At 46.0% G+C, this 22058-nt stretch overlaps 1 protein-coding gene and 1 non-coding gene across 2 annotated transcripts in view; one reads left to right on the forward strand and one right to left on the reverse strand.

Annotated features, from left to right (window-relative positions):
- Positions 1-22058, reverse strand: part of LOC119442266 (sodium-coupled monocarboxylate transporter 2) — a 62321-nt gene that overhangs the window by 29797 nt on the left and 10466 nt on the right. Inside the window, exons 3-12 of the mRNA XM_037707077.2 lie at positions 19892-19957; positions 16740-16791; positions 15347-15414; positions 13224-13387; positions 10791-10931; positions 10104-10233; positions 7554-7642; positions 7313-7422; positions 6116-6183; positions 3929-4015 (exon numbers count right to left, since the gene is read on the reverse strand). Coding sequence (XP_037563005.1) covers positions 3929-4015; positions 6116-6183; positions 7313-7422; positions 7554-7642; positions 10104-10233; positions 10791-10931; positions 13224-13387; positions 15347-15414; positions 16740-16791; positions 19892-19957 — 975 coding nt within the window. The remainder of the gene's footprint in view (positions 1-3928; positions 4016-6115; positions 6184-7312; positions 7423-7553; positions 7643-10103; positions 10234-10790; positions 10932-13223; positions 13388-15346; positions 15415-16739; positions 16792-19891; positions 19958-22058) is intronic.
- Positions 724-805, forward strand: Trnal-aag (transfer RNA leucine (anticodon AAG)). The gene has a single exon. It is a non-coding gene; the product is annotated as a tRNA-Leu (tRNA).

Raw genomic sequence — 22058 nt, forward strand, 5'->3', positions numbered from 1 at the left:
CTGCGTGCGTATAGTTGTGCAGTTCTTTTGAAAGAGACGCACACATAGAATACAATATGGAGAAGAAGAAAAAATCGCCGGGGGGGGGGGGGGGGGGGGGGGGAGATTCGGGAAGTCAGTGAAGGGTCGCTGAAGTCAAATAGAAAAATGGTGCTTCAAACGTGCAGCGATAGAAAAAGCACAACGTAAGTGATGAAAGATTACAGAAGTTTGTCAGTGACCTCTAGCTATTGTGCACTTAATTCATTTGCGTTCAGTTGCCCTTGCTTTTTGTTCAGTATCTTGAAATTTATCGGGAACAGTAGCTACAGCCCGAGATGAAACGCGACTCAAGTAAGCCACTTTCCTTAGCCCCTGTCGCGTAATAAAGACTCCAGCCATAGCCTAAGCACTGGATCTTTTTCTTCTATTACTCGTGCCGTCCTCTGCTTCCTTTTTTTCTGATTTAGGTGCACGTTATAGAACCACTGATGGTCCTAATTAATCCGGAGTCTCCCACTACGGCGTGCCCCATAATCAGATGGTGGTTTTGGCGCGTAAAACCTCAGAATTTATTTTTTCTCCTTCTCTTCTCCCTGCCGCCTCCTGTCGGCAATGATCTTTGACAACCCCTTCCACAAAGCAGGCCTGATGACCCCCCATTCCAATCTCGATAAATATATCTATAGAACTACATTTGTCAGTCGTACTTCATAGTATTTCAGTTGTTGTAGACCTTGCCGTGGTAGCGTGGCCGAGCGGTCTAAGGCGCTGGTTTAAGGCACCAGTCTCTTCGGGGGCGTGGGTTCGAATCCCACCGCTGCCAGATTTTCTTTTTTTTTTTGTTTTGACATCATTAAGTCTAGGCTCGGTCAAAAAGGCGAATGTGCAGTAGGTCTACTGGTAAAGGAAACACATTTATGCATCAATGTAACTAAACCACAAATAAAGAAAGCTGTTATAATCATCTGAATGTACATTTATACATTAAAATAATACCTGTGGCCTTTATATACCATATTTCTTTGATAATTGATGACAGAATACTAAGTGCGTGTTCCCTTTAATAATGGACCACACTGTACAGTGCATATTTTTTTTTATACATTTCTTTCGTACGCTGTCAGCAAGCGGAAATTGCGCAGCTGTCATGAAAAAGGCTCTTCACCAAGGCCTCGTCGGAAAATTTTAAAACAAATTTTAATAACGGTCGCGCTTAAAACATGGCGTCTATGACGTGTTCCTTGCTCCCGCAATCGCTTCCGGCACATGCAGCCAGTAAATGCATAGCCTTCGAGATCTGTCTCTGTTATCCAGAGACATCCGTTAATGAGGCTTCGATTTCGACACTAGATGAAAGGAAATATCTCGAGGCAAAGGTGCAAGGAGGCGAACTACCCTTCCCCCTCATCTGGGGCTCTCTCCCATTGCTTCGAACAGCGCCCAAAAGTGACGTTTGTGACGTGGCGTTTACGTCAGGACGTCACCTTATTTTGTTGGAGCCTAGAAAGAATGCTCTACTTCAGGGTGCATTTCTGGAGGTGGTTTTGCGCGCTCTGCGTTTCACTGGAATACTCGAGTTTGCCCGTGCTGCTGCTTGCTATCTGCATGCTATAGGCGACATGCATGTGACGTCGTGTCTCGCGAAAGGCGCGCGGGCTTTCGTTTGAATTTTCGGCTCTCTGCGCTGTGTACACAGGAGCAATATTTTTCCATTTTAAGTAAAAATGTTTCAACTTGGGTAAAAAACCTAAAGTCGATGACATACATTTAAGAGGTGATTGGCATAGCTTCTCGAAGCAGTTCTTTGTTTTTAAGGATTGCTTCAAAAGCATGAACGACGTCGCGAAAAAAAATCGAAAAAAAAAAGCGTGTCGTTACACTGATTGTTACAATGACGTGTAACAGTCAGTGTAACGACACGCTTACAATGACGTGGACATCATTGTAAGCGTTGTGCGTCGTCATCTTTTTGTCTGCGCGAGCACTTCGTTATGTATGTAAATACGTGGTATAAGGAGTAGACAATATCATGGTTTTGGCACGTAAAACCCCGGAGTAATACTTTTTTTTTTTTTTGCTTGTTCAACGCTTCGCTGGGGGCGCCTGCTTGTTTTCTGTGTCCCGTATTCCCATATTCGCGTTGTTTGTTTATAATAAGCCAGAATTGCGTCACAAGATATACATACAGGGTGTCCCAGCTATCATGCATCGAGTTTTTAAATATTAACGGGCCATTCTACGCAAAGATAAGCTAGTGCATATTATTCGCAGTCGAGTAGAGTAGCCGCCAGTAATATTTTTGTTGGTGCCATTCAATTGAATAATTAATTGCAATGAGCTAATTTTCACTGACTGCTCTGAATGGCGTTCTGTGAGTGAAGAATTTACAGAAAATTGAAAGGAACTTAAATCTGGCACGTTTTTAGCCATATACTTTTCTGCCCGTTTATTTTTGCCAGCTGATAAAGGAAGCCCGCAAAAAATGACAAATATCACTTCACTAACCGCCCGCCCGCATCAAAAAGCAGCGCCCTCATGCAAACACACTCCATAGCTAGGAGTTAGTGAGCACAGTCTTTCAACGATATATACAGGGTGTTTCAGCGAACACTTTCAAAAATTATTAAAGCTTGCCTGTGGCAGATAGCACAATTCTAGTTCATGAGCTGGTGTACTCGAAGAGGCGGACATTACTTTCACAAGAAATTGAAATGCATAATCGAATGATTAACAAAATGCACTAATTAAGTTTTTAACTAATTACCTGATGGCCCATATTGGAATTTACAAATTGTAGCCGTGGCGTTCACAAGGCGGATCCACTTGAAATTAATTCTCGGGATGACACCAGTTTCGATATATTAATTCCCGGACTTTGCGGAAAAATGCATTGACGTTCCAGTTAAATTTGTGCTTCAATGTAGAAAGCGACGTTTTGTTAAGAAACTACCTGGAACGCCAATGCATTTCTCCGCAAAGTTCGGGAATTAATATCTCGAAACTGGTGTCATCCCGAGAATTCGTTCCAAGTGGATCCGCCTTGCTAACTCCACGGCTACAATTTGTAAATTACAATATGGGTCATCAGATAATTAATTAAAAACTTAATTAGTGAATTTTTGTTAATCATTCGATTATGCATTTCAATTTCTTGTGCATGTCCGCTTCTTCGAGTATACCAGCTCATGAACTAGAATTGGGCTATCTGCCTCAGGCAACCTTTAAGAATTTCTGAAAGTGTTCGCTGAAACACCCTATATATATATATATATATATATATATATATATATATATATATATATATATATATATATATATGTGTGTGTGTGTGTGTGTGTGTGTGTGTGTGTGTGTGTGTGTGTGTGTGAAGCAAAGAATCACAGGAGCTGGCACAGAAATAGTTCCAAAAATAGAAGCACGTAGCAAAAACATATAACAGGACTCTACTGACGTTCCGGCCGGGGTCCGGCCTTCATCAAGACTCTTGATGAAGGCCGGACCCCGGCCGGAACGTCAGTAGAGTCCTGTTATATGTTTTTCCTACGTGCTTTTATTTTTTAACTATATATATATATATATATATATATATATATATATATCGTGGAAAGACTGTGCTCACTAACTCCTAGCTGTGAAGTTTGTTTGAGGGCGCTGTATATATCTCGACACTCAACAACTCGTATATATGACCACGTAAAGCCAACAGACAATAAAGCCAAGGCAAGCATCGGGGAAAATAAGAGTGGTTTAAATTGGAATACAGAAAATAATGAAGAAAATGGAAATGAAAGTAGACAAAAAAGATAACTTGTCGCCGACGGGAGCCGAACCCGCAACTTCCGCATTACGCGTGCGTTGCACTGCCAATTGTGCTACGGCGACGGCCCTTCGGTTCCCGCTTCTCTCCTTATATATATATGTAAGAATGAGCGCCCCTGTCACTTACCTTACCGTTGGCCCACGGAAACGCCAAGGCCAAAATGAAGAGGCCAATGAAGGGGCCGGACGCACTGCTGTGCACTACCATGATGAGCTTCCCGTTGATCGAAAAGAAGAAAGAATGCGGAAATAAGTTACAGACTTATCGAACGACATCCTAAACTGTTTAATCGAGGACTCGACAATAACGCATAGACTACTGAAATGACCACTGAAAGCGTATTTCTAAACATTATACTTTATGCGAGCATTTAGTTCCTCTGAAACACGTTCACATTTAAGCGGCGTAGATTTTTTTATAGGAGACGCTGAATATTGTGGTGCACCAACAACATGTGAACTTCTTCGCCTTCGCCAAAAGAGTTAGCACAGAATGATGTGTGCAAAACGTTAGCTTTTTTTTTCTTCTCGGAGTGCGTGTATATTGATTTACAAGTGCCATATATCTCTGCCCGTTACCTGATGTATACTGAGGATTAAAAAAGAATTCTTCGTTTTCAAATAGCAAGTCAATAAAGGCTTTGACGTCCTATGTTTTACGTACATGGCTTTCGTGTGTTTTCAAATGAGATTGTCGCAGGAAATTTCAATGTCAATCGGCCGTATGTCACGACTTAAAGCTTGTAACTGAAACTTAAAGCTATTTCAAACGTTTCTATTTCATTTCTGCAATCAGCCCTCCGTGGCTATTCAAAATTTTATTGAGCCACACCCACTTCACCTATCTGTCACGCGACGTCACGAAAACCGCGAAAACTCCCCAGCTGATATGACGTGTCCGCTCTGATTGAGCATGATTAGACAGAACAAAATAAAAACTGTCCTTTCAGATTCTACGCCCATCTCACCATTAGCCTTCCGCGATTGGTCAACATACTTTCGGGCTGCGCCCACGTGCCATACGACGTCACAAAACCACGAAATCTCTCCACGGCAAAGTGACGCGTATATAAGCAAAATAAGATGCAGTAATATGCCGAGAAAAACAGTTTTCTTTTTGTTTCGCAACAGCCGGCGAAAGGAATAGAGGTTGTCTACACACCAATCGCTTTGGCCCTGCCTACTCGGAGCTGCCGGGGAGAATAGATTTGCGTATAATAAAACTTTTCGTGCGGCAATATAGTGTTGTCGAGCCCTTTGGCCACGTATACGACATCGCTCTGCCAACTCTTGTTTGCCTAGTATCCATTTTAGGCGGCATTCTTAACCTTCCGTTGCACGTCTCCGCGATTTTCGATCAGCCATCGCAAGCTAAGCAAGGGCAAGCGAGCCAATCGCAGACGCCGGCACCACCCTCCTCATTCGGTTATCTACTTTCACTGTGCTATAGCGAGGCTCCACCGAAACCGCCTGCACTGCTGCGTGCTCCTTGCATCTTGTCAGGAAATTAGATAAGAAAAACCTGTAATGATAGGCAATGCTATTCGATTTGAAAGGAAATAAAAGTTACCTCCTATGAGTGAGGAGAGTTTTTGATTGGGCGGTTCAAACAACACTGCGGGTCACCGCCCGATCCTTGCGTACGTCTGCGCTTACGTGAATTTGACGCCAGGAGATTGGAATAAAAACATATTGGAATTGTTTTATGTTATAGGGCCCCATTTCCGAGTTATGCTCATAAATTCTTGGCGCGTCGCGGTATGAAAGAAAGCGTGCAGTAAACGTTCAAACAGACATTGCTTGACACGTGCATGCCTAGAAATTAGTTCAGCAAGCTTCGTTATAATATAACTTTAAAGTGTGGTGTAGATATGCGATAACCTTCGCGGTAAAGTTGACCTTGCACTTATACATAATACCTATCACAACATGTACGACGTACATGCAAGGTCTTACTCAAAATTCGCAAGTTTTGAGTCTTCAGGGGCCCACTACACGTTTCCTGTCTACTTGTATTGCACATCATTTGTGGCTTGGCGAAACTAACATTAAACATATGGCAAAACTACGCTGACTCGCGAATAAGCCAAGGCACAGCACGACCAACGCTACCTGGCGGACTATGTGAAAGTTTGTGTAAAGGCTGGTTGGTTCTTCATCGTGAAGCCGAAGTTTCCTGCTTTGTTCACAAGGCACGATGTTGGGAGATATGACCACATACATACATTGATGCGCATCGTCTGTGTGTGTGTGTGGTGACAGCCTTTCATATATCTATATGCAGTGTTAAACCATGCTTCGGACTCCAACTTACACGCACGGCTGAGCTGATGTAGGGTACAGCTACCGCCAGTCCAGTCATCAGGGCACCGAAGAAAAACGCTGCGAGCATAAAGAAGATAGATTACGAAGAACATTACTTACCCAGCCTGCACTACACGTTCACTCTCCAGTTGAATTCAGTGGTGCTTAGGAGACATTGAAACTTACATCGAACTAATTTTGAAGCTTTGTCTCTGCCATGTTAAGTAGTCAGCCTTCCAGTCCAAGCATACGGCCTCTTGTTGCTATCAATTTATTTCCGCATTTCATACACCAGAAGTGCAGGGCAATAATGATGACAATTTCATGCCAGGGATTGACTATTCCGTGTTCTCGCTAGAATTATCTGATGGTATCATATGATCACCACTATTCACTGCAGCCGTTACCTATGCTGCACGTGTCTTTACCTTACCACCTCTATATGACCTAAATTAACGTGTAATCTGTGGAGCTTACTAGATTAAAACCTCAACAAATCGAAGGAGGAGCGAGCTTGTGTAGTCACGCGTCTCTGTCTGCATGGCCGGGAAATGGTCACGGCAGTTATTCCTCCCGTGCGGTTGTCCACGGCTTTCCTGCAGTGCGCAAATGACATATTTGGAAGTGTCAAATGAGCGGAACTCAGCTGAACTCCCCGCTGAGTCACCGGTGTGTCCCGACCACGTCACGACGCACCAGAGGAATACGATAAGTGACCCACCGCGGTGGGTCATCACGCACAGAAGTCGGGAATCAAAAGCAAAGTGCTGCCGCATCGAGCGTGTTAAGAAACACTTGCGTCATTTAGGGGCTTATCTTGTCCCCAAGCAAAAATGGCCATCTATCTTGCGCAGCTTTTCTTTCGTTAACGCTGTGCGTCCGGTATATTTTCAGGTCACTAACGGCATTTCTCGTGTGAACGCGATGTAGCGTTCTTGACAGGAAAGTATGGAGCGCAGTCTTACACAAAGTAAATGTACGCAAGATAGATTAAGATGATTGTTCCGGGACCAAATCAGCCCCAAAGAGGGTAAAATTTTGAAGAGTCCAGCCTTTAAATGAGCCTAACCTATATGTGTGGCAGGACTTAGTTCGCGCTACCTTCTCTCTCTCTCTCTCTCTCTCTCTCTATATATATATATATATATATATATATATATATATATATATATATATATATTTAATTTCGCGTGACCGGAGCGCTCACCTATTGACTTGATGGTTATGCTCGAGCACCGGTCATTCATGACTATAAACGGCGAGAGGATGTCCACGAAGGCAGACGCAGCCAAGGAGTTGATGGCCGACGAGGCTGTGCTGAAAGAAGGACGCACGTCGGCGGTGCTTCATTGCGAGTTCAAGTGGTCGGCGCAAGCAGGTTCAAAAGCACGCGTGCGAAAATAACAGAAAGAAAATAGCGCGTCTGGAATAACGCAACACACAGATACCTGAGAGTGGCGCTAACGACACCGGCGAGGAAAAGGCCTGTCATGCCTGGAAATGCGGAAAGCCTTTGGTTGATGTAGTAAGGGATGACCTGAAACGGCGACAAACCATTTTTTTCACGCGCATTGATACCGTACAAGAGTTTATAGACATCTTGCGGTAAAAAAAGGCGCCTTGTAGATACGGTTATAACCCAATAGTTATTTCTTGCATAAAACAAAGTTACAAGAAAAAAAGAAAATGGCACCGCCACGACTGCACGAAACTGCGCCCATCTTGTAGTGTGCATCATTCATCTTGCGCAGAAAGCATCAGAGCTTCAGGTTCATTCTATGAGATTGGTCAGAACACAAACGTAAGTAGATGATTTTTATTCTCACTAAATAGTTCGCATGACGATAGGGCGAAGCATGTCGTTGCAAGCAGGTGCTCATTGCTAATAAAGATCGCAGCATAAAGGGGGTTGCTGTGTGATACAGATTCTCGCTTTTTTGAGGAAGCGACAGATAGAAAAAAAAAAATCACGCTCACATGTAATTCGCGCGAATATAAATTCGCGCTCACTTACACGCGTCTATGAGGTTTCTTGTCAAATCTATGCAAGCTACAATTATAAGCAATAATCACAATTTTATGTTGCTGTGTCTAAGGTTGTAGGTGTGAATTAACAGACTTTCATATGACATACTATAGTTGAGTGGTAATAAATGTATTACGTGTTTCCCCTATTTAGGAAGCTCGTAGCCACAGTCTGCGGTTAATCGGAAGCGAGACTGTGCCCAATAGCCTACTTCTCTTGAAATGGCCATAGGGAAGCATGGAGAGGTCGGGAACCAAACGTGACGGCTAGATAGCTTTGTCTCAATCTGTAATCACTAGTGGTACAAAAAAAAAAAGCAATTCACCGACGATTACGATACTCCCTAATCCGAAATTTGAGCCCAGCTCTATACGTGTTTTCATATCGCGATATATTGGCTGGCGCGGACAATCTATCTCGTGCGGCACGTTCCAAACGGAATGAAGCGTGGCGCGACAGCTTCGCTAATCGGGAGATCGCGAGAGGCAGCTTGTGGGTGACGCAAGGGCGCGTTTCACAGCTGCCGCCGCAGACGGACCTCCGTTCATGCAGCGCTTTGGTGAACAGACGACGCGCGCTACTCTGGCGCCATCTCGTAGCCACCATCGCCGCAGAGTTCATCTTGTGCGGCACTACGCTTTTCTTCTCACGCTTTCGCCATATATCCTCCTCCTCCGCTTTCCTCCTCGCGCTCTCTTCGATCGCTATTGCAGTCTTTAATCTCCCGCAGCGCTCCGCGTGCGCTCGGTTACGAGGTGGGACGCCGACGCTCGATGCAGGAACGGGTGCTTGGGAGCTGCTCTAAAAAAAAGCCGCCGTCTCGCCCGAAAGGCGAAGCATCAATTGCGACAGCAAATTATTAGAGAGCTATAAGAAGTATATAGGGATAGTAGTTTTATCGGCTGCATAAACTTGGCACATTCGCTTACTAACCGAATTAAGCATGGTGTCAGCGCGCACAAGCAAACATGAATAGATCACACTGGATGACCGCAGACAACCGCTGTGAAAACGCTGGCGTGAGCAAGCGCAGGAGCAGCAGCGAGCGAAGGTTCGTGTGGTCTATCGCTTCAACGGAAACTGAGCGGCGAAAGCACAGCGCATACAAATGTAGGAGCCATGTGCAGATCGCTTTCAAGATACGGTGCGCGCGACCGCCCGCGCCGTGCAAAGTACAAGTACTCAGTTGCTGGCAGATTAGAAGCCGCACCCCCCTCCCTCCCGCGCTGTCTTCCCGCTTTCCTCCTTTCGCATGCGAGATTGAGTCACCAGTTCCCCTTGCGCCCGGTCGCAAGATACGCATTTGATGCACAGCACAGCGTCGCCCCCCCCCCTCCCTCCATTCCATCCCCCCACGGCTCTTCCATTCCATCCCCACGGTCGCGTTTGCTCTCCGCCGTGCGGTCGCTCTCCGTGAAAGCGCGCGTCCCTCGCGCGATTTCACTCGCACATACAGCATGTACGGCGCGCGGCGACGATTTTATCGCCCTTGGACTTTACACGGAACCTCCCGGCGACGATCGATGACGACGCCGATGGCAGAAATCCTGTTTGGGTTGTCCATATAATGGACTATCGCAATAAATGTGGACACCCTTTGCGTTGCAAGGTGAGCGTTCGACCCACACGGCGGTGCTTCGTGTCGCGCGAGGCGAGCGTAAAAGGAACCAGCGCTACCGAGCGACAAGTGTGTGCGTGTGTCTCCGCCAGTGCTTGCTCCCGCGCTTTTCTAGCAGGTGGGTAACCATCCACGTTTCGCCGCGGCAGTACGTTTCCTTCTATACTATATGCTCTAATAGTGATTCATATCTCGTACACTCGGCCCGAAGCGAGTATTCGAAAGTTTCCAATATGCAATTCTCTGATCAAACACGAAGCGAAACTATATAGTGTAAGATTTGTAACCGGAAGTATAAATATTCACATACACCTATAAACTGAATTGAAACAAAATGCGGCACAACCTTCCCACCTGCTCAATGTTCTTGATAGCTCCGGAGAGAAGCGGGTCGCAATCTCTGTACCAGTACACCAGTGCCATGGCAACGGCAGCCAGCAGGAATGTGGAGATGACAAGAAGAGCGCTGCCCAAGAACGCAGTCCTGCCCGGAAAGGTGTGGATACACATATATATGCAAATGTAATGAAAGGGAGTCAGTCATGGGCCAAAATATACACGCTTGAGATGTTTTCAGGCCCTGCCATAACTATGTTCGCCTGGACCTGTGGAAAATTTGTGCCGCGCCCACCACGGATGGCCTTGGGATGTGAAGTCACCAAAATAATTAGTTGTCGCGAAAATGAAGCTGTGAAATGTAATTTGACCAAACAACTTATTTATGCACGAACACTATAACCATGCATGCCCGTCAAATATCATGTGTCTAAATATGAACAGGTATGACTGAGCACAAATGACACTTGCTTTAACAAAGTACATTCATTAGCGTTAGCGTTAACCTATAGTTAATGGCTGACTGCAATGCCTGTAAGTCGCATTATTCAGTGGGCGCTTCTTTGATGGGGTTAATATAACGGCTACAGTGTAAAAAAAATCTATCTATATATCGAGGGTATTTGTCCGGGGAGAGATAATTACTGTCGAGGATGCAAGAAATCTTCACACGTACGTTGCTACACGCGTGCTTAGTTGGCGTACCTCTGAGCTTCCCTGAGTGACTTTGCCGAAGCATATCGTTGCACCACCATTTGGTCCATGCCCATCCGATAGGCGTGTCCCGCAAGTAAGCCCACAGCACATGACCACACGTTCTCGTCCTTGGTGAGGTCCAAGTCAGTCCTGCAGGAAGCTAGTACGATTGTTAAACGGTCGGTTTCGCATTTATAAGGACAACGTTCATTGAAGTGTATAACTGAAGATAAGTATTACTACATTCTGCACTTGTCCCAAAAATCACTGCAAAGCCCACAACACTGTGGGAGTCAATGTATTGCGAAACATTGCGCAGGTAGTTGGCTATCTAGCATCGTTTGGAAAACTGGGCTGTTGGCGTTGTACCCGGTTTTGTAACGTGCAAGGGCCAATTAGGAAAACAGTGCAAGAAGCGTGGATACGCCGCTCCTGATATAAGTGCACGATATGTATGCATGCTTGCTATTGCATGTTGCAACGCGATAGCACTACATAGGTCTAAATTTGGCCTTCGGGGATGTAAGAGGTATGTCCTCGGTGTGAGCAACTGGTGGAGCGACGGAGTGAGGAAGGAGGAGCGACGGAGTCGTGTGACGTAGAGATGCACGTCACATGAAGAGCTGCGGCGTCAGCCTGGACATGCGTAGGCACACTATATTGCATCACTTCCTTTGGAGGTGGTTGTAATACGATAGCGGCCGTTCACATGGATATATGCATCATATGTGTGCGTGTTTATATAGCGATAGGTGTCGTCTTTGTGTAGTGAGCTTGATAGTGAAAGCTGCATATTATGTTATGCAGCGATAGCTGTTGTGTATGTGTATCACGTTTGAGCAACAAACAAAATGCGGTCGAAAGCGATAGACGAGAACAAGGCGACCACACGAGCGCTTCTAACAATTCAAGGTTTACTGAGGAACAAACCGATAATATAGTAAAGCCGAAAGAACCACGTACTACGTGGCCATAAAAACAGAAAGAAAACAAAAACCCAAGAGTTTGTGAAGGTGTGCTTCCAGATTGTCACTCTTTGTCTTGCGTAAAGCAACCAGAGGCTATGCTACAGACTTATCACCGGCCTTTTGATTAAAGAAAACTTCGAGAGTTCACGTGCCGTCTTGTCTTTGTTATCGTCTTTCGTCTTCAGCGCTCCTTCATTTATCATTCAATACCAACTCCCCAGCAGTCTATCCTCAAAAAAAAAAAAAAAAAAAAAAAAAAGCGGTCGTTGTGTTGTTCAATTTCGGTTGACCTTAGGTGACGGTACCCCAACAGAGATTAGCTCTCAAGAGTCAAAACTTTTTCTCGCGTACAGTGAATTGAAAATTCCCCGTGAAGAGTACTTTATATACATTTTAATTTTCCTCAATGTTCCCATGATCTTTTCTCACTTGTGTTGTTCTTGTAGCCTTTTTCTTTCTTGTCTATTTTCTCCGTCGATCTACAGACTTTCTCAGGTAATATTTTGCTATTTACTTTTAAACATCTTACAGTGTTTTGTATTTTCATTATGTTTTTTGTCTTTGTCTCTCTCAGCTATCTTTTTCTTCTGTCCCTAATCACGCCGGCGATATTGCAAGACAGATTTCGTGGAATTCAACCGCCAGTTAAGCTCAAAAACATAAAGGTAAGGACACAATATAATGCCGATGTGTTTGTGTTGAAAAAGCCCGCTGGATTCTAGAAAATTGTCAGTCAGCTTGCTTAATATCAGAAGCATCTTACTGTGCCCATTCGCAGCAGAATCGTTCATCAGGTGACTGCTAACAAAGGAGCTGTTTAGCATAGAATGTCCGCTTATCGTTTTCATCTTCGCTTCATCCACTTGCCAGGTTTACGCGCCCAATAACTAAGCTGCTCTCCGGGCACGGACAGCGTGGTTTAGGCAGGCACTCTATGGTAATCATCCTAGTAGCGACCAACAAGGAACATTCGCTTTAGGTGTCAATAAAAAGTTTTACCTTAGGGTGCCCAAGGCCACACCGAAGCGTTGGGGGACGCAAGCTCCATTGTGGGCCTTTCGCGCTGTTTTGTTCTCGCCTTGCTTTCATTCTGTTCGAACAGTGCAAAATGCGACGGAAGAAGAAAAGGGAAGTACACAGGAGTAGCACTGCTAGCTTCCAGCTGCGCTGGGATACATGTTGTTCAGAGTCGAGATGCACGAGGATAACTCGCTGCACGTTACATGCACACCACCAGAAAGTCCGAGCCCGGCCCGGGCCCCCGTCAAAATACCCGAGCCCGGCCCGGTCCCTGGTCAAAAAGCACAAGCCGTGCCCGAGCCCGGCCCGAGCACGTAAAAAAACTGCTCTACCCGGCAAGCACAAGCCGTGCCCGAGCCAGCCCACGGGCACGCCCGATCCCGTGCAGTGCTCTAGTACACACAACTAAGTAGTATTGAAGGTGGTATTGCGACTTAAATAGCAGAAAACTGACTGTAACAAGTAGGGCTTCAAGTCGATGTCGCTGAAGGGGCGCAGGTGACTGGAAGCTGGGTTGTGCACCGAGTCGTAGAGGATGGTACCCAGGATGGTCAGCGGGCAGACAAGGATGAGGATGCCCTGCACGCTGTCCGTCCACACAACTCCCCGCATGCCGCCCTGGAAGACAGGGAAGACGACGCGGTGACTGATTGGTGGACTGATTGATTCTATCTATTGAAAAAAATTCGACAGAGTCTATCGCACGATGAATGTCGACGTTAATGCGATTAGCATTGAAGCAATGTAGTGCCTCTTCTGTGTAGCCAACTTATTCTGTTGTTACCGAGATTTTCTTCTCTGTAGCTGAACGCACCTCGCTCGTGCCATTTTGTTCACTTCGCTTCTTTCGTCACACTCGGCTGTTCTTGACGCTGACGTTTTCGCTCGTCTGTTGCTGACTTCAATTTTCTGTTGCCGACACCTTCAATTCTTGCCTCTCGCTCATCTTGTTCATCCGGGCACGTATCCAGTGGCACATACCCATTCTGGAGGATCGGTCAAGAATGTTCATGTACGTATGTCACATGACCAGTGGCACATACCAGTGGGTCAAGCTAGCATGAAAGGGGTTAGATACGGTCCTACCGAAAAGTGCGTGAATAGCGATGCTCCTGCCCATCATCCATCTGCGATTCAGGAAATAGTGCCCTTACAGGTGCCACTAGTGCGAAGAGTATAGCAACAATGAGAACGGCGTGGTCACGCATCGCACCTTCTTTGCCTAGCGCTCTCTCTTTGGGGAATCGCCCGAATCCCGTCAGCTTGAACGTCTGGTATGCGGCATTGGCGCTGGGTGGGCTGACGAATTTAAAGTTCACATCACAAAGGGTTTAAAGAGGGGTTTGGAGAGGAATTTCCTTGTTCTCCTGTCCAAAGTACGTCCTTTCCAACACTTGAAGATGTGTTCTTGACCTATTAGGTGACGCTGATCCGGGGCCGGGGACTCCCGTCACACATCAGTAACAAATCCTCCCTCCACTCTGCGCACACACCTACTATTAACATGCGTTGGTCAGTTCGTACTAGCAGGCTTTTACAAGGGACAACAAATGGGTGATAGGTCGGCTGGCGTGACATTGAACATTTGGGTGTTCGTGCACTCAGGAGCTCTGGTAACACAAGCAGTAAACCAGCAGCATGCTTTATAAAGAATAGCGTTTCAGTCAGGAGCGCTGCCGGCGTCATTTCTCTGGGATCTGCTATACAAGAGACCGCATTGACCAAAGCGTGAATAGACTGCGGATCCTGGCGGTGAACGCGCGGCGACAAAGCGATTATCACAGCTTATTACGATGGCTTCCTGGAAGCTCCACAAGAAAAGGTGGACTTGGAAGGACATCTTACTTTCCGAGTGCTCCGAGGCGTCTGAAACGTATCCCGAGCCGACCATTACTTCTGTGGCGGAAAGCCGGCTATTCCGGATGTTCTGCGATGATCGGTGCCTATGATAGTGCCTAGAAAGGTGCTTATTCTTGTCGACCAGCCTGCATGCTGCTCCATCGCCGCCCTCTCCACCTCGCAAGAAGGAACGGAGCGACTGCTGCACCACTGAAACTATATTTGTTCCCTGGAACGTTGGGTCGACAAGCTGCATCTTTAGTAGGTTGGACCATGCGGCAACTGCAGCCTATTTTCCTAGTCTAGGGACCTAGGGAAGACCACTATGGACAAGACATCTGTATACAGTCTTCAACAATCGTAAATATTTAAAATAATTCATTTCCTTCCCGCTTCTTTCCCCGACCTCTGACGTAATACTCATTGGCAAGCCACTCTCGGCATGAAGAGACGGATGACGACGTGTGCAAGAGACCCTTTCAATAGTGCCCGAGTTCCAGCACATCCATCAACTGGCTGGCTGTGCTGGAATTAGTCCCAATTCTAAGATCGAGCTGTCTATTTCTTCTCCATTCGTGTGCTATTCGCATGCGCTGCGAACATAACGTATAAATTGCTAGCAAGTCCACCTTGAGATGTTAGATGGTCTGTAGAGTTCAAAAAAGAATGACGCGTCATACCAGACATCCACCACGAAAATAAAAATAAATAGAATTCAGAATAAAGATTAACACTTACCAGAGCTGTATACAGTGTTCCCGCTGCACCGATAGCCAAGGAACAGTAGATCAGCGGCACGTGGAAAACTGCGGGTGATGCGAAGGAGTTCTGTACTTCGACATTTTAAGCTCTCACCCTTCGCAGCTGCTCGTGCATAGTTTTTTTTTTTTTGACAGCTTAATCTGCAGCGATTCTCGCGGCCCAGCCTTTCTTTTTATTGCGATCAGCAATTATGAGTTATAGGAACTGGCCGATCGTGCTCGTTTAATCGTTGTTCGTCTGTTAATTCGTTCGTTCATCACGAATCAACTCAGGTGTGGCAGGTAAGAAAAGACGTACTTTAACCAATCTGTTAGAGCGGGAGAATGGCGGCACATTGCCAATGCAATTGAGTACGGTAAGATGACGACCTCGACGGCAACGATGGTGGCGTTACGGCGGCCTCACGATGACGACACAGTTATGACGACGACACTTCGTAGACTGACATCTGGGACAGCGATGACGCAGGGCTCTCAAGATCGCTTAGATTGATTTGATTGAATAAGAGGTTTTTATGGAGCAAGGGCCAGTTCTGGTCAAAGAGCGCCAACAATATCACGTAGGATTCTCTGAAAACGTCAATGGATCGGGGTTTCAAAACAGTTGTTCGCTGTTATTGAGTTAAAGGGCCTCTCACCAGGCCCCGCCGGAAATTTCCGTTGTCTACTGCGGGATTGTTTTAGCTAGCGGCGTTCGAATAGTAAAATTTCCTAATCGAATTGGATGCGAATATACCAGAAAAACCAATGTTCTCTCACTTCAAACAAAGTGAAATATAAAGTTAAGAGTTCGTCTGTTAAATAAAGACAAAAAAGCAGAGTAACGTTATTTATTTATTTGATACATGCGTGTAATGTCGTTGCATTCCCAGTCAATTGAGGAGCTTGTAAATACGAAACAACTGCTTTCAGTTAGCTGGAGCACCATGACAACGACAGTAATGATGAAAGATGCACGTAGATTACCTTGCTTAAGGCGAGACAACAAATTCGTATACAGGTTGTCTAAAAGTGGGCAATTCTTATTGAATGACACCAAATTATTCATCAGAAGTTATCTTCCCCGTGCGTTCGCTCAGGAAGCGATGCCTCGCCGCAACAACCGCGGGTCTGCTGAAGCGAAATCATCGGAACAGTCATCGCTTGGACCAGTCTCTCTCCCTCGAAACTCTGGAGTGCTGTTCGGTGTCTCAAATATTCGAACAGCAACGAATATTCGACAATGTCGACAATTTTGAGAAGTGCATTCACGAATCGAATACAATGGTAATAGCAAGAACAATATGTTCGATTCGTATTCGAAATTTCTAATATTCGCACACCCCTACTTTTTAACAAAGCTCCGGTTGAAATGACGAACGAATACTCACATGTGGATATTGCAACAGCGGCTGCAAATATGCTGACGGCGCCTTGGATTTCCTGCAGAACAAAATCCGCACCGGGTGTTTCAGAACATTGTAACTTCTTGTGTGTAGCATATGTCGTGCGAATGATGTATACAGTCTAAAGCGTGGGCACATCCTGAAGGCCGCTTAGAGCGCATTCTCGCTGAGACGCGTCGCAACGCTGTCGCTAGACGCTGAACTGAACTCCACGTGTGTTCCAGTGTCTGTGGTGGCACCTACGGCCGGAGTTATCGAGCCACAGTTGGAGCCACTCGCGAGAATTTTCACACCGGCCTCGATGACGTACACCGTTAACCAGATGCTTGAAAACTTGAGCCGTGATGACATTGTCTATCAATACTAGTGAGGTGTACGATACATCAGATGCTCTTGACGAGTACTTTAGCGATTAGATTTTGATTTCGCTGTTTAATACTTATTAAAAGAACAAAGTACAACTAAATGAACAAGACGAGACGTCTCGTTCCGTGGATGCATCTTTCACGCCGTTATTGTGAGCCTCAAAAGTGCCGCAGGTGGCCCAGTAACTTAGGTACTTGTCTGGACACTCGTTTATTTATGTTCTTGCTTATTTTAGGCGCTTGTGACTTTTAACGTGTGGAATATATATATTTTTTCGTTTCTTCTAACTTTTCTTTGTGTTCTATGTTTGTGTGTTCTTGTTCGAACGACCTCCCGATTATCTTCAAATATTCACAGATACCCTTCGACTGAAATACATTGTGTATTTCACATACCGCATCCAGCCTCATCAACAACTGCGGAGCCAGCAGCGATTGATGTTGCACTGAAATACGTGCAAGAGGAGTTAGAGAGGCATCGAAGGTTGCCACCCTTATCGCGCTGTCCTTAGCATACTACAGAGAAGTGACGCTGATGGTGCAGTTGTGCGTTGTATTATACTGACCCTGCCGATAAAATTCCATCTTGTGGGGTATTCTTCGTTGGCCAATGGATACCTTCGCTCGTAGGGACCGCCGAAAAGGAAGAGGCTGATCGGCTGGCTTCTTCTACTTGTACTATACGCACTTGCCTTCTCGTTTGCAGTTCTTTTTCTTTCTTTTTTTTTTTTTGTTTTTATGTGTTTGTGTGTATTTGTGAGGGGCAGGACCTCGGACATTATTTCGTCTTTTTTTCCAACCTTATCTCAAAAGCGCAACCAACAGTATTATTATCATTATTATTAGGCACCAGCATTAAGACAGCCGGCTGTCTCAATGCCGGTGCCTTTTTTACACTGCACTGCCTTCCAAATTTGTCATTTCGTGCACGCTGTGACGTGCTCGCGTACACGCAACAGATGCTCATGCTTCTCTCGTGCCAAAGTCGCTTTTTGAAACGTACGGCGCCTGCATCACGTGCCAGTATCTCGCATTCTTCTCCCTTGACAGCGCGCGCTTTGAGACGCTGTGTTAGACTGCTGCATTGGCTTCAGGATCGGCCCACATTTCTCAGACTGCACTGCCTTCGCGATCGGCTCACGTTTAACGGTGACGCTGGTAATAGGGCTAGAACCGCTTAAAAATTGCCGGTATTTGCATGCGTTATACAGAGTGGTGGGTGGGGAAGGGAGACGGGGGGGGGGGGGGGGGGGAGGGAGACGCTCGCCCGGTGTCCTCGGTGAACTAAACGAGGCACGCTCATTCTGTTTGGTTAAAGTAAGGGCGACGTACGTAATGGGTGATGTATAGGCAAATTCTAAAGTAGGTGGGTTTACGAGTGAAAGGATTTGCGAAATCGGCCCATGATTTACATTGTTTATATGCGCTACCTAAATTCCGAGTGACTTCCTGGACCTGTTGCTGGTTGGAGCACTGGTGCTCTAATCTGGATCTTGAGCTCAATAACTAGGGGCCCTATAATGTTAACCTATTCCAATCTGTTTTTATTCCTATCTCCTGACTTCAAATTTACGTAACCGCCGACGCAAGCATCGGGCGGTGACCCGCAGCGTTGTCCGAACAGCCCAATCAAACGCTCTCCTCTTTTATAGGAGGTCACCTTCGTTCGCTTTCAAAACGAATAACATTGCCAACACTAAGCTGTTTTTCTTATCTAATTGGCTGCTAGAGGCGAGGAGCACGCTCAAGTGGAGAGGGTTTCGATGGGACCGAGCCAGCGCGGTGAAAATAGGTAACCGGATGAAGAGGGTGGTGCCGGCCTCTCCGATTGGTCCGCTTCCCTTTACTTCGCTTGCGGTGGCTGGTCGAAAATCGTGGCGGCGTACAACGGAAGGTTAAGAATATGCCGCGAAAACTGATCCTCTCCAAGGAAGAGGTGGCAGAGCCAGGTCGTATGCGAGACGAAAGGGCTCGATAACGTTTTACTGCCACGCAAGAAGGTTTATTCTACGCAAATAAATGCATGCCCACCGGCAAGTGCGAGTAGCGAGTGCCTGAGCGATCGGCGGGCAGCCATCTTCTATTACTTCCGGAACGGGGAAGTCTCTGGCTATTCATTAAAAAAAAAACAGTTTTGTTCGGCATATTAATGCATCTTTAACGCGTGCACGTAACCTTGACGCGGTGAGTTTTTGCGGTTTTCTGACGTCGCGTGACAGACACGCGAAGTGGGCGCAGCCCGAAAACTTTTGACCAATAGCAGATTGCTAATGGCGAAAACACGTCGAATCAGTGATAATTACTTTTCTTTTGTTCAGTTTAATAATGCATAATAAGTGTGTACACGTCATATCAGATGGGGAGCTGTCGCGGTTTTCATGACGTCGCGTGACAGACAGGCGAAGTAGTGGGTGGCCCGAAATTTTTTTGACCAATCGTGGAGGGCTGATTGCAGAATTTCAATGGGAAAGTTTGAAATAGCCTTACGTTATAGCGCCCTAGATATACATTGTAGAACGCGTCATAAATAATACATTTTTTATGCGTTGAAGCTCAGACCACAAAAGTACAAGCCACGTTGTGTATGAGAAACAATAAAACTCACGCCCTAACCTAGCTTGAAGCTCCGACAACGCGTAATGGCACGTCCATAGATTACTATGCGGAGCGCAAGCAGAAGCACGCCGGTAGGTGTGCACTGTTATGCTTTCAATACCATATGTGTGTGCATTAAGGTCATTCATCTACGTACGAATTCAGCATGACACGTACAGTGAGGAAGAAGTAGACGACGCAGGCCGCGATTCCGACTTCGTTGCCAAACCGCAGCCGAATATACTGGAAAAGAGAGCAGAGCTGAGTCGGAAACAGGACACTGTATATATATAAAGATTTTAGCCTGCTTATCAAAAGTCTTAGTTATACGCATTACCATTTATGAAATATCGGAAAATTGGAGACGTAAACGGGAACAACATCGCTGGTGGCCCCATGTGACGCTGATTTAGAGAGTTATTTAACTTGCCCGTACATATACCGGGCGTCCCACGTATTATATGAGCCAAACTAAAGATACGTATAGCTGGACAGAAACAAGGCAGTGTTGTTTGCCGTCGCTTGGAGATACTCAGATTATTTTTTGCATTCCGCCTAATTAGAAAATTCGTCTTAATTAATTAATCAATCTCTCAATTATTGTAATTGAATGAGAAGTCTCAATGAGAAAATAGTCGAACAACGTGAGAAACTCCCGATAGATTTTTCTGTTGCTCAATACGTGCTGCATAAAAGTGTTTTTCCAAGCATAAGAGAAGCCCACGAATACACGCAGTATTGCGGCGGTATACTTGCCGCTCGAGGCACTTTACGTGTGCTCGCGGGCTTCTTTCATGCTTACAATACGGGCTTTTTTTTTTTTCATGCTATAATACCAAAAAGAAATGCATTATCGATGGTGGGACCGAACCTCTTGTCTTTCAGGTCAGTATATATCCGAATTCTCTAAACACTAGGCCACGATGGCAAGCATGCTTCTCTCGTGCCAATTTCGCTCTTTTAAACGTCTGTTGCGTGCGCCTCGGGCCAATTGCTCGCGTACTTCCCTCTTGCCAGCTAGCGCTTTGAGACACGGTGTTATTAGACTGCACTTGCTTCAGGATCGGCACACGCAATTAGGCCAGACGCTGAGAGTTCCAGAAAGTGGGTGAAGTCTGCATATAATTCTATCGAATTAATAATTAACGTATTCACCTAGAGGTCGGCCGATAGATGGCAGCACCGTCGCCGCGTTATTGCGGATAAGCGGTCGGCGGCACGAATAGAAATGTACACGGCGTTCCGCTGTGAGCGATTTGGGCGAATTTTCTGGCAATGAAACACGTTGACTGCGACAAATTGATAATAAATTGCCCTCGAATGCCACATTTTTCCAGTAAGCACGAAGAATGTTCCTATTGCGCCTGAAGATATGCGTGAACTGTCGTTTATCGGGGGACTAGCTCTCACACACAGTTTCTGTTTCGACACTTCCTCGGTGCTTTTTGTGGTTGGCTTGCGTTCTGCCGACTCTGTTAATCGTATTGTTGTGCAACTTAACTAATGCCCTATTTCCTGCTATCCTTTGCAGTTGTCATATAAAAATTCACTTACGATTACGATACTCCCTAATGCGAAATTTTAGCGCAGCTCTATACGTGTTTTCATTTCGCGATATATTGGCTGGCGCAGACAATCTATCTCGTGCGGCACGTTGCAAACTGAGCGAAGTGCGGCGCGACTGCCTCGATAATCGGGAGATCGCGAGAGGCAGCGCGTGGGTGACGCGTGAGTGCGATTTGCAGCAGCCGCCGCAGACAGACCTCCGCTCATGCAGCGCTTTGTTTCCGTGTGTGGCATCGACGGCGTCATCGGTGAACAGACGACGCGCGCTACTCTGGCGCCATCTCGTCGCCATCGTCGCCCCGTCTTGCGCGGCACTACGCTTTTCTTCTCACGCTTTCGTCATACCCTCCTCCTCCTCCGCTTTGCTCCTCGCGATGTTTTCGCTATCGCCGTCGATCATCCGCGCACCGCGTTCGCTCTTTCGCTGTGCTCGTTCGCTTGGTTACGAAGGACGACGCCGACGCTCGCCGCAGGAACAGTCGCCTAAGAGATGCGCTCTAAAAAGACAGGATTACTGAACAGCGAATTTAATGTAGTAATATAATGTGCATTGTACTTCACCACTTCTATGTATATATGTGCGTTTCCTTTCTTTTTATCCTCTATAAAGTGCAAACAGCTACGGATTTCAGTTAAGCAGGTCATGCCATTTAGAGTGACAGCGTTAACAGTATCACCAGGTTGCGTAAAACGCTTTTTTTGAGTAACCATAAAAACGTCACTTTTAAGCACAAAGTTCTAGCTCTTTGCACAGTTACGTGCACAATATAAAAGGTTC

This window comes from Dermacentor silvarum, chromosome 2 (genome assembly GCF_013339745.2).
Source record: "Dermacentor silvarum isolate Dsil-2018 chromosome 2, BIME_Dsil_1.4, whole genome shotgun sequence".
Lineage (NCBI taxonomy): Eukaryota > Metazoa > Arthropoda > Arachnida > Ixodida > Ixodidae > Dermacentor > Dermacentor silvarum.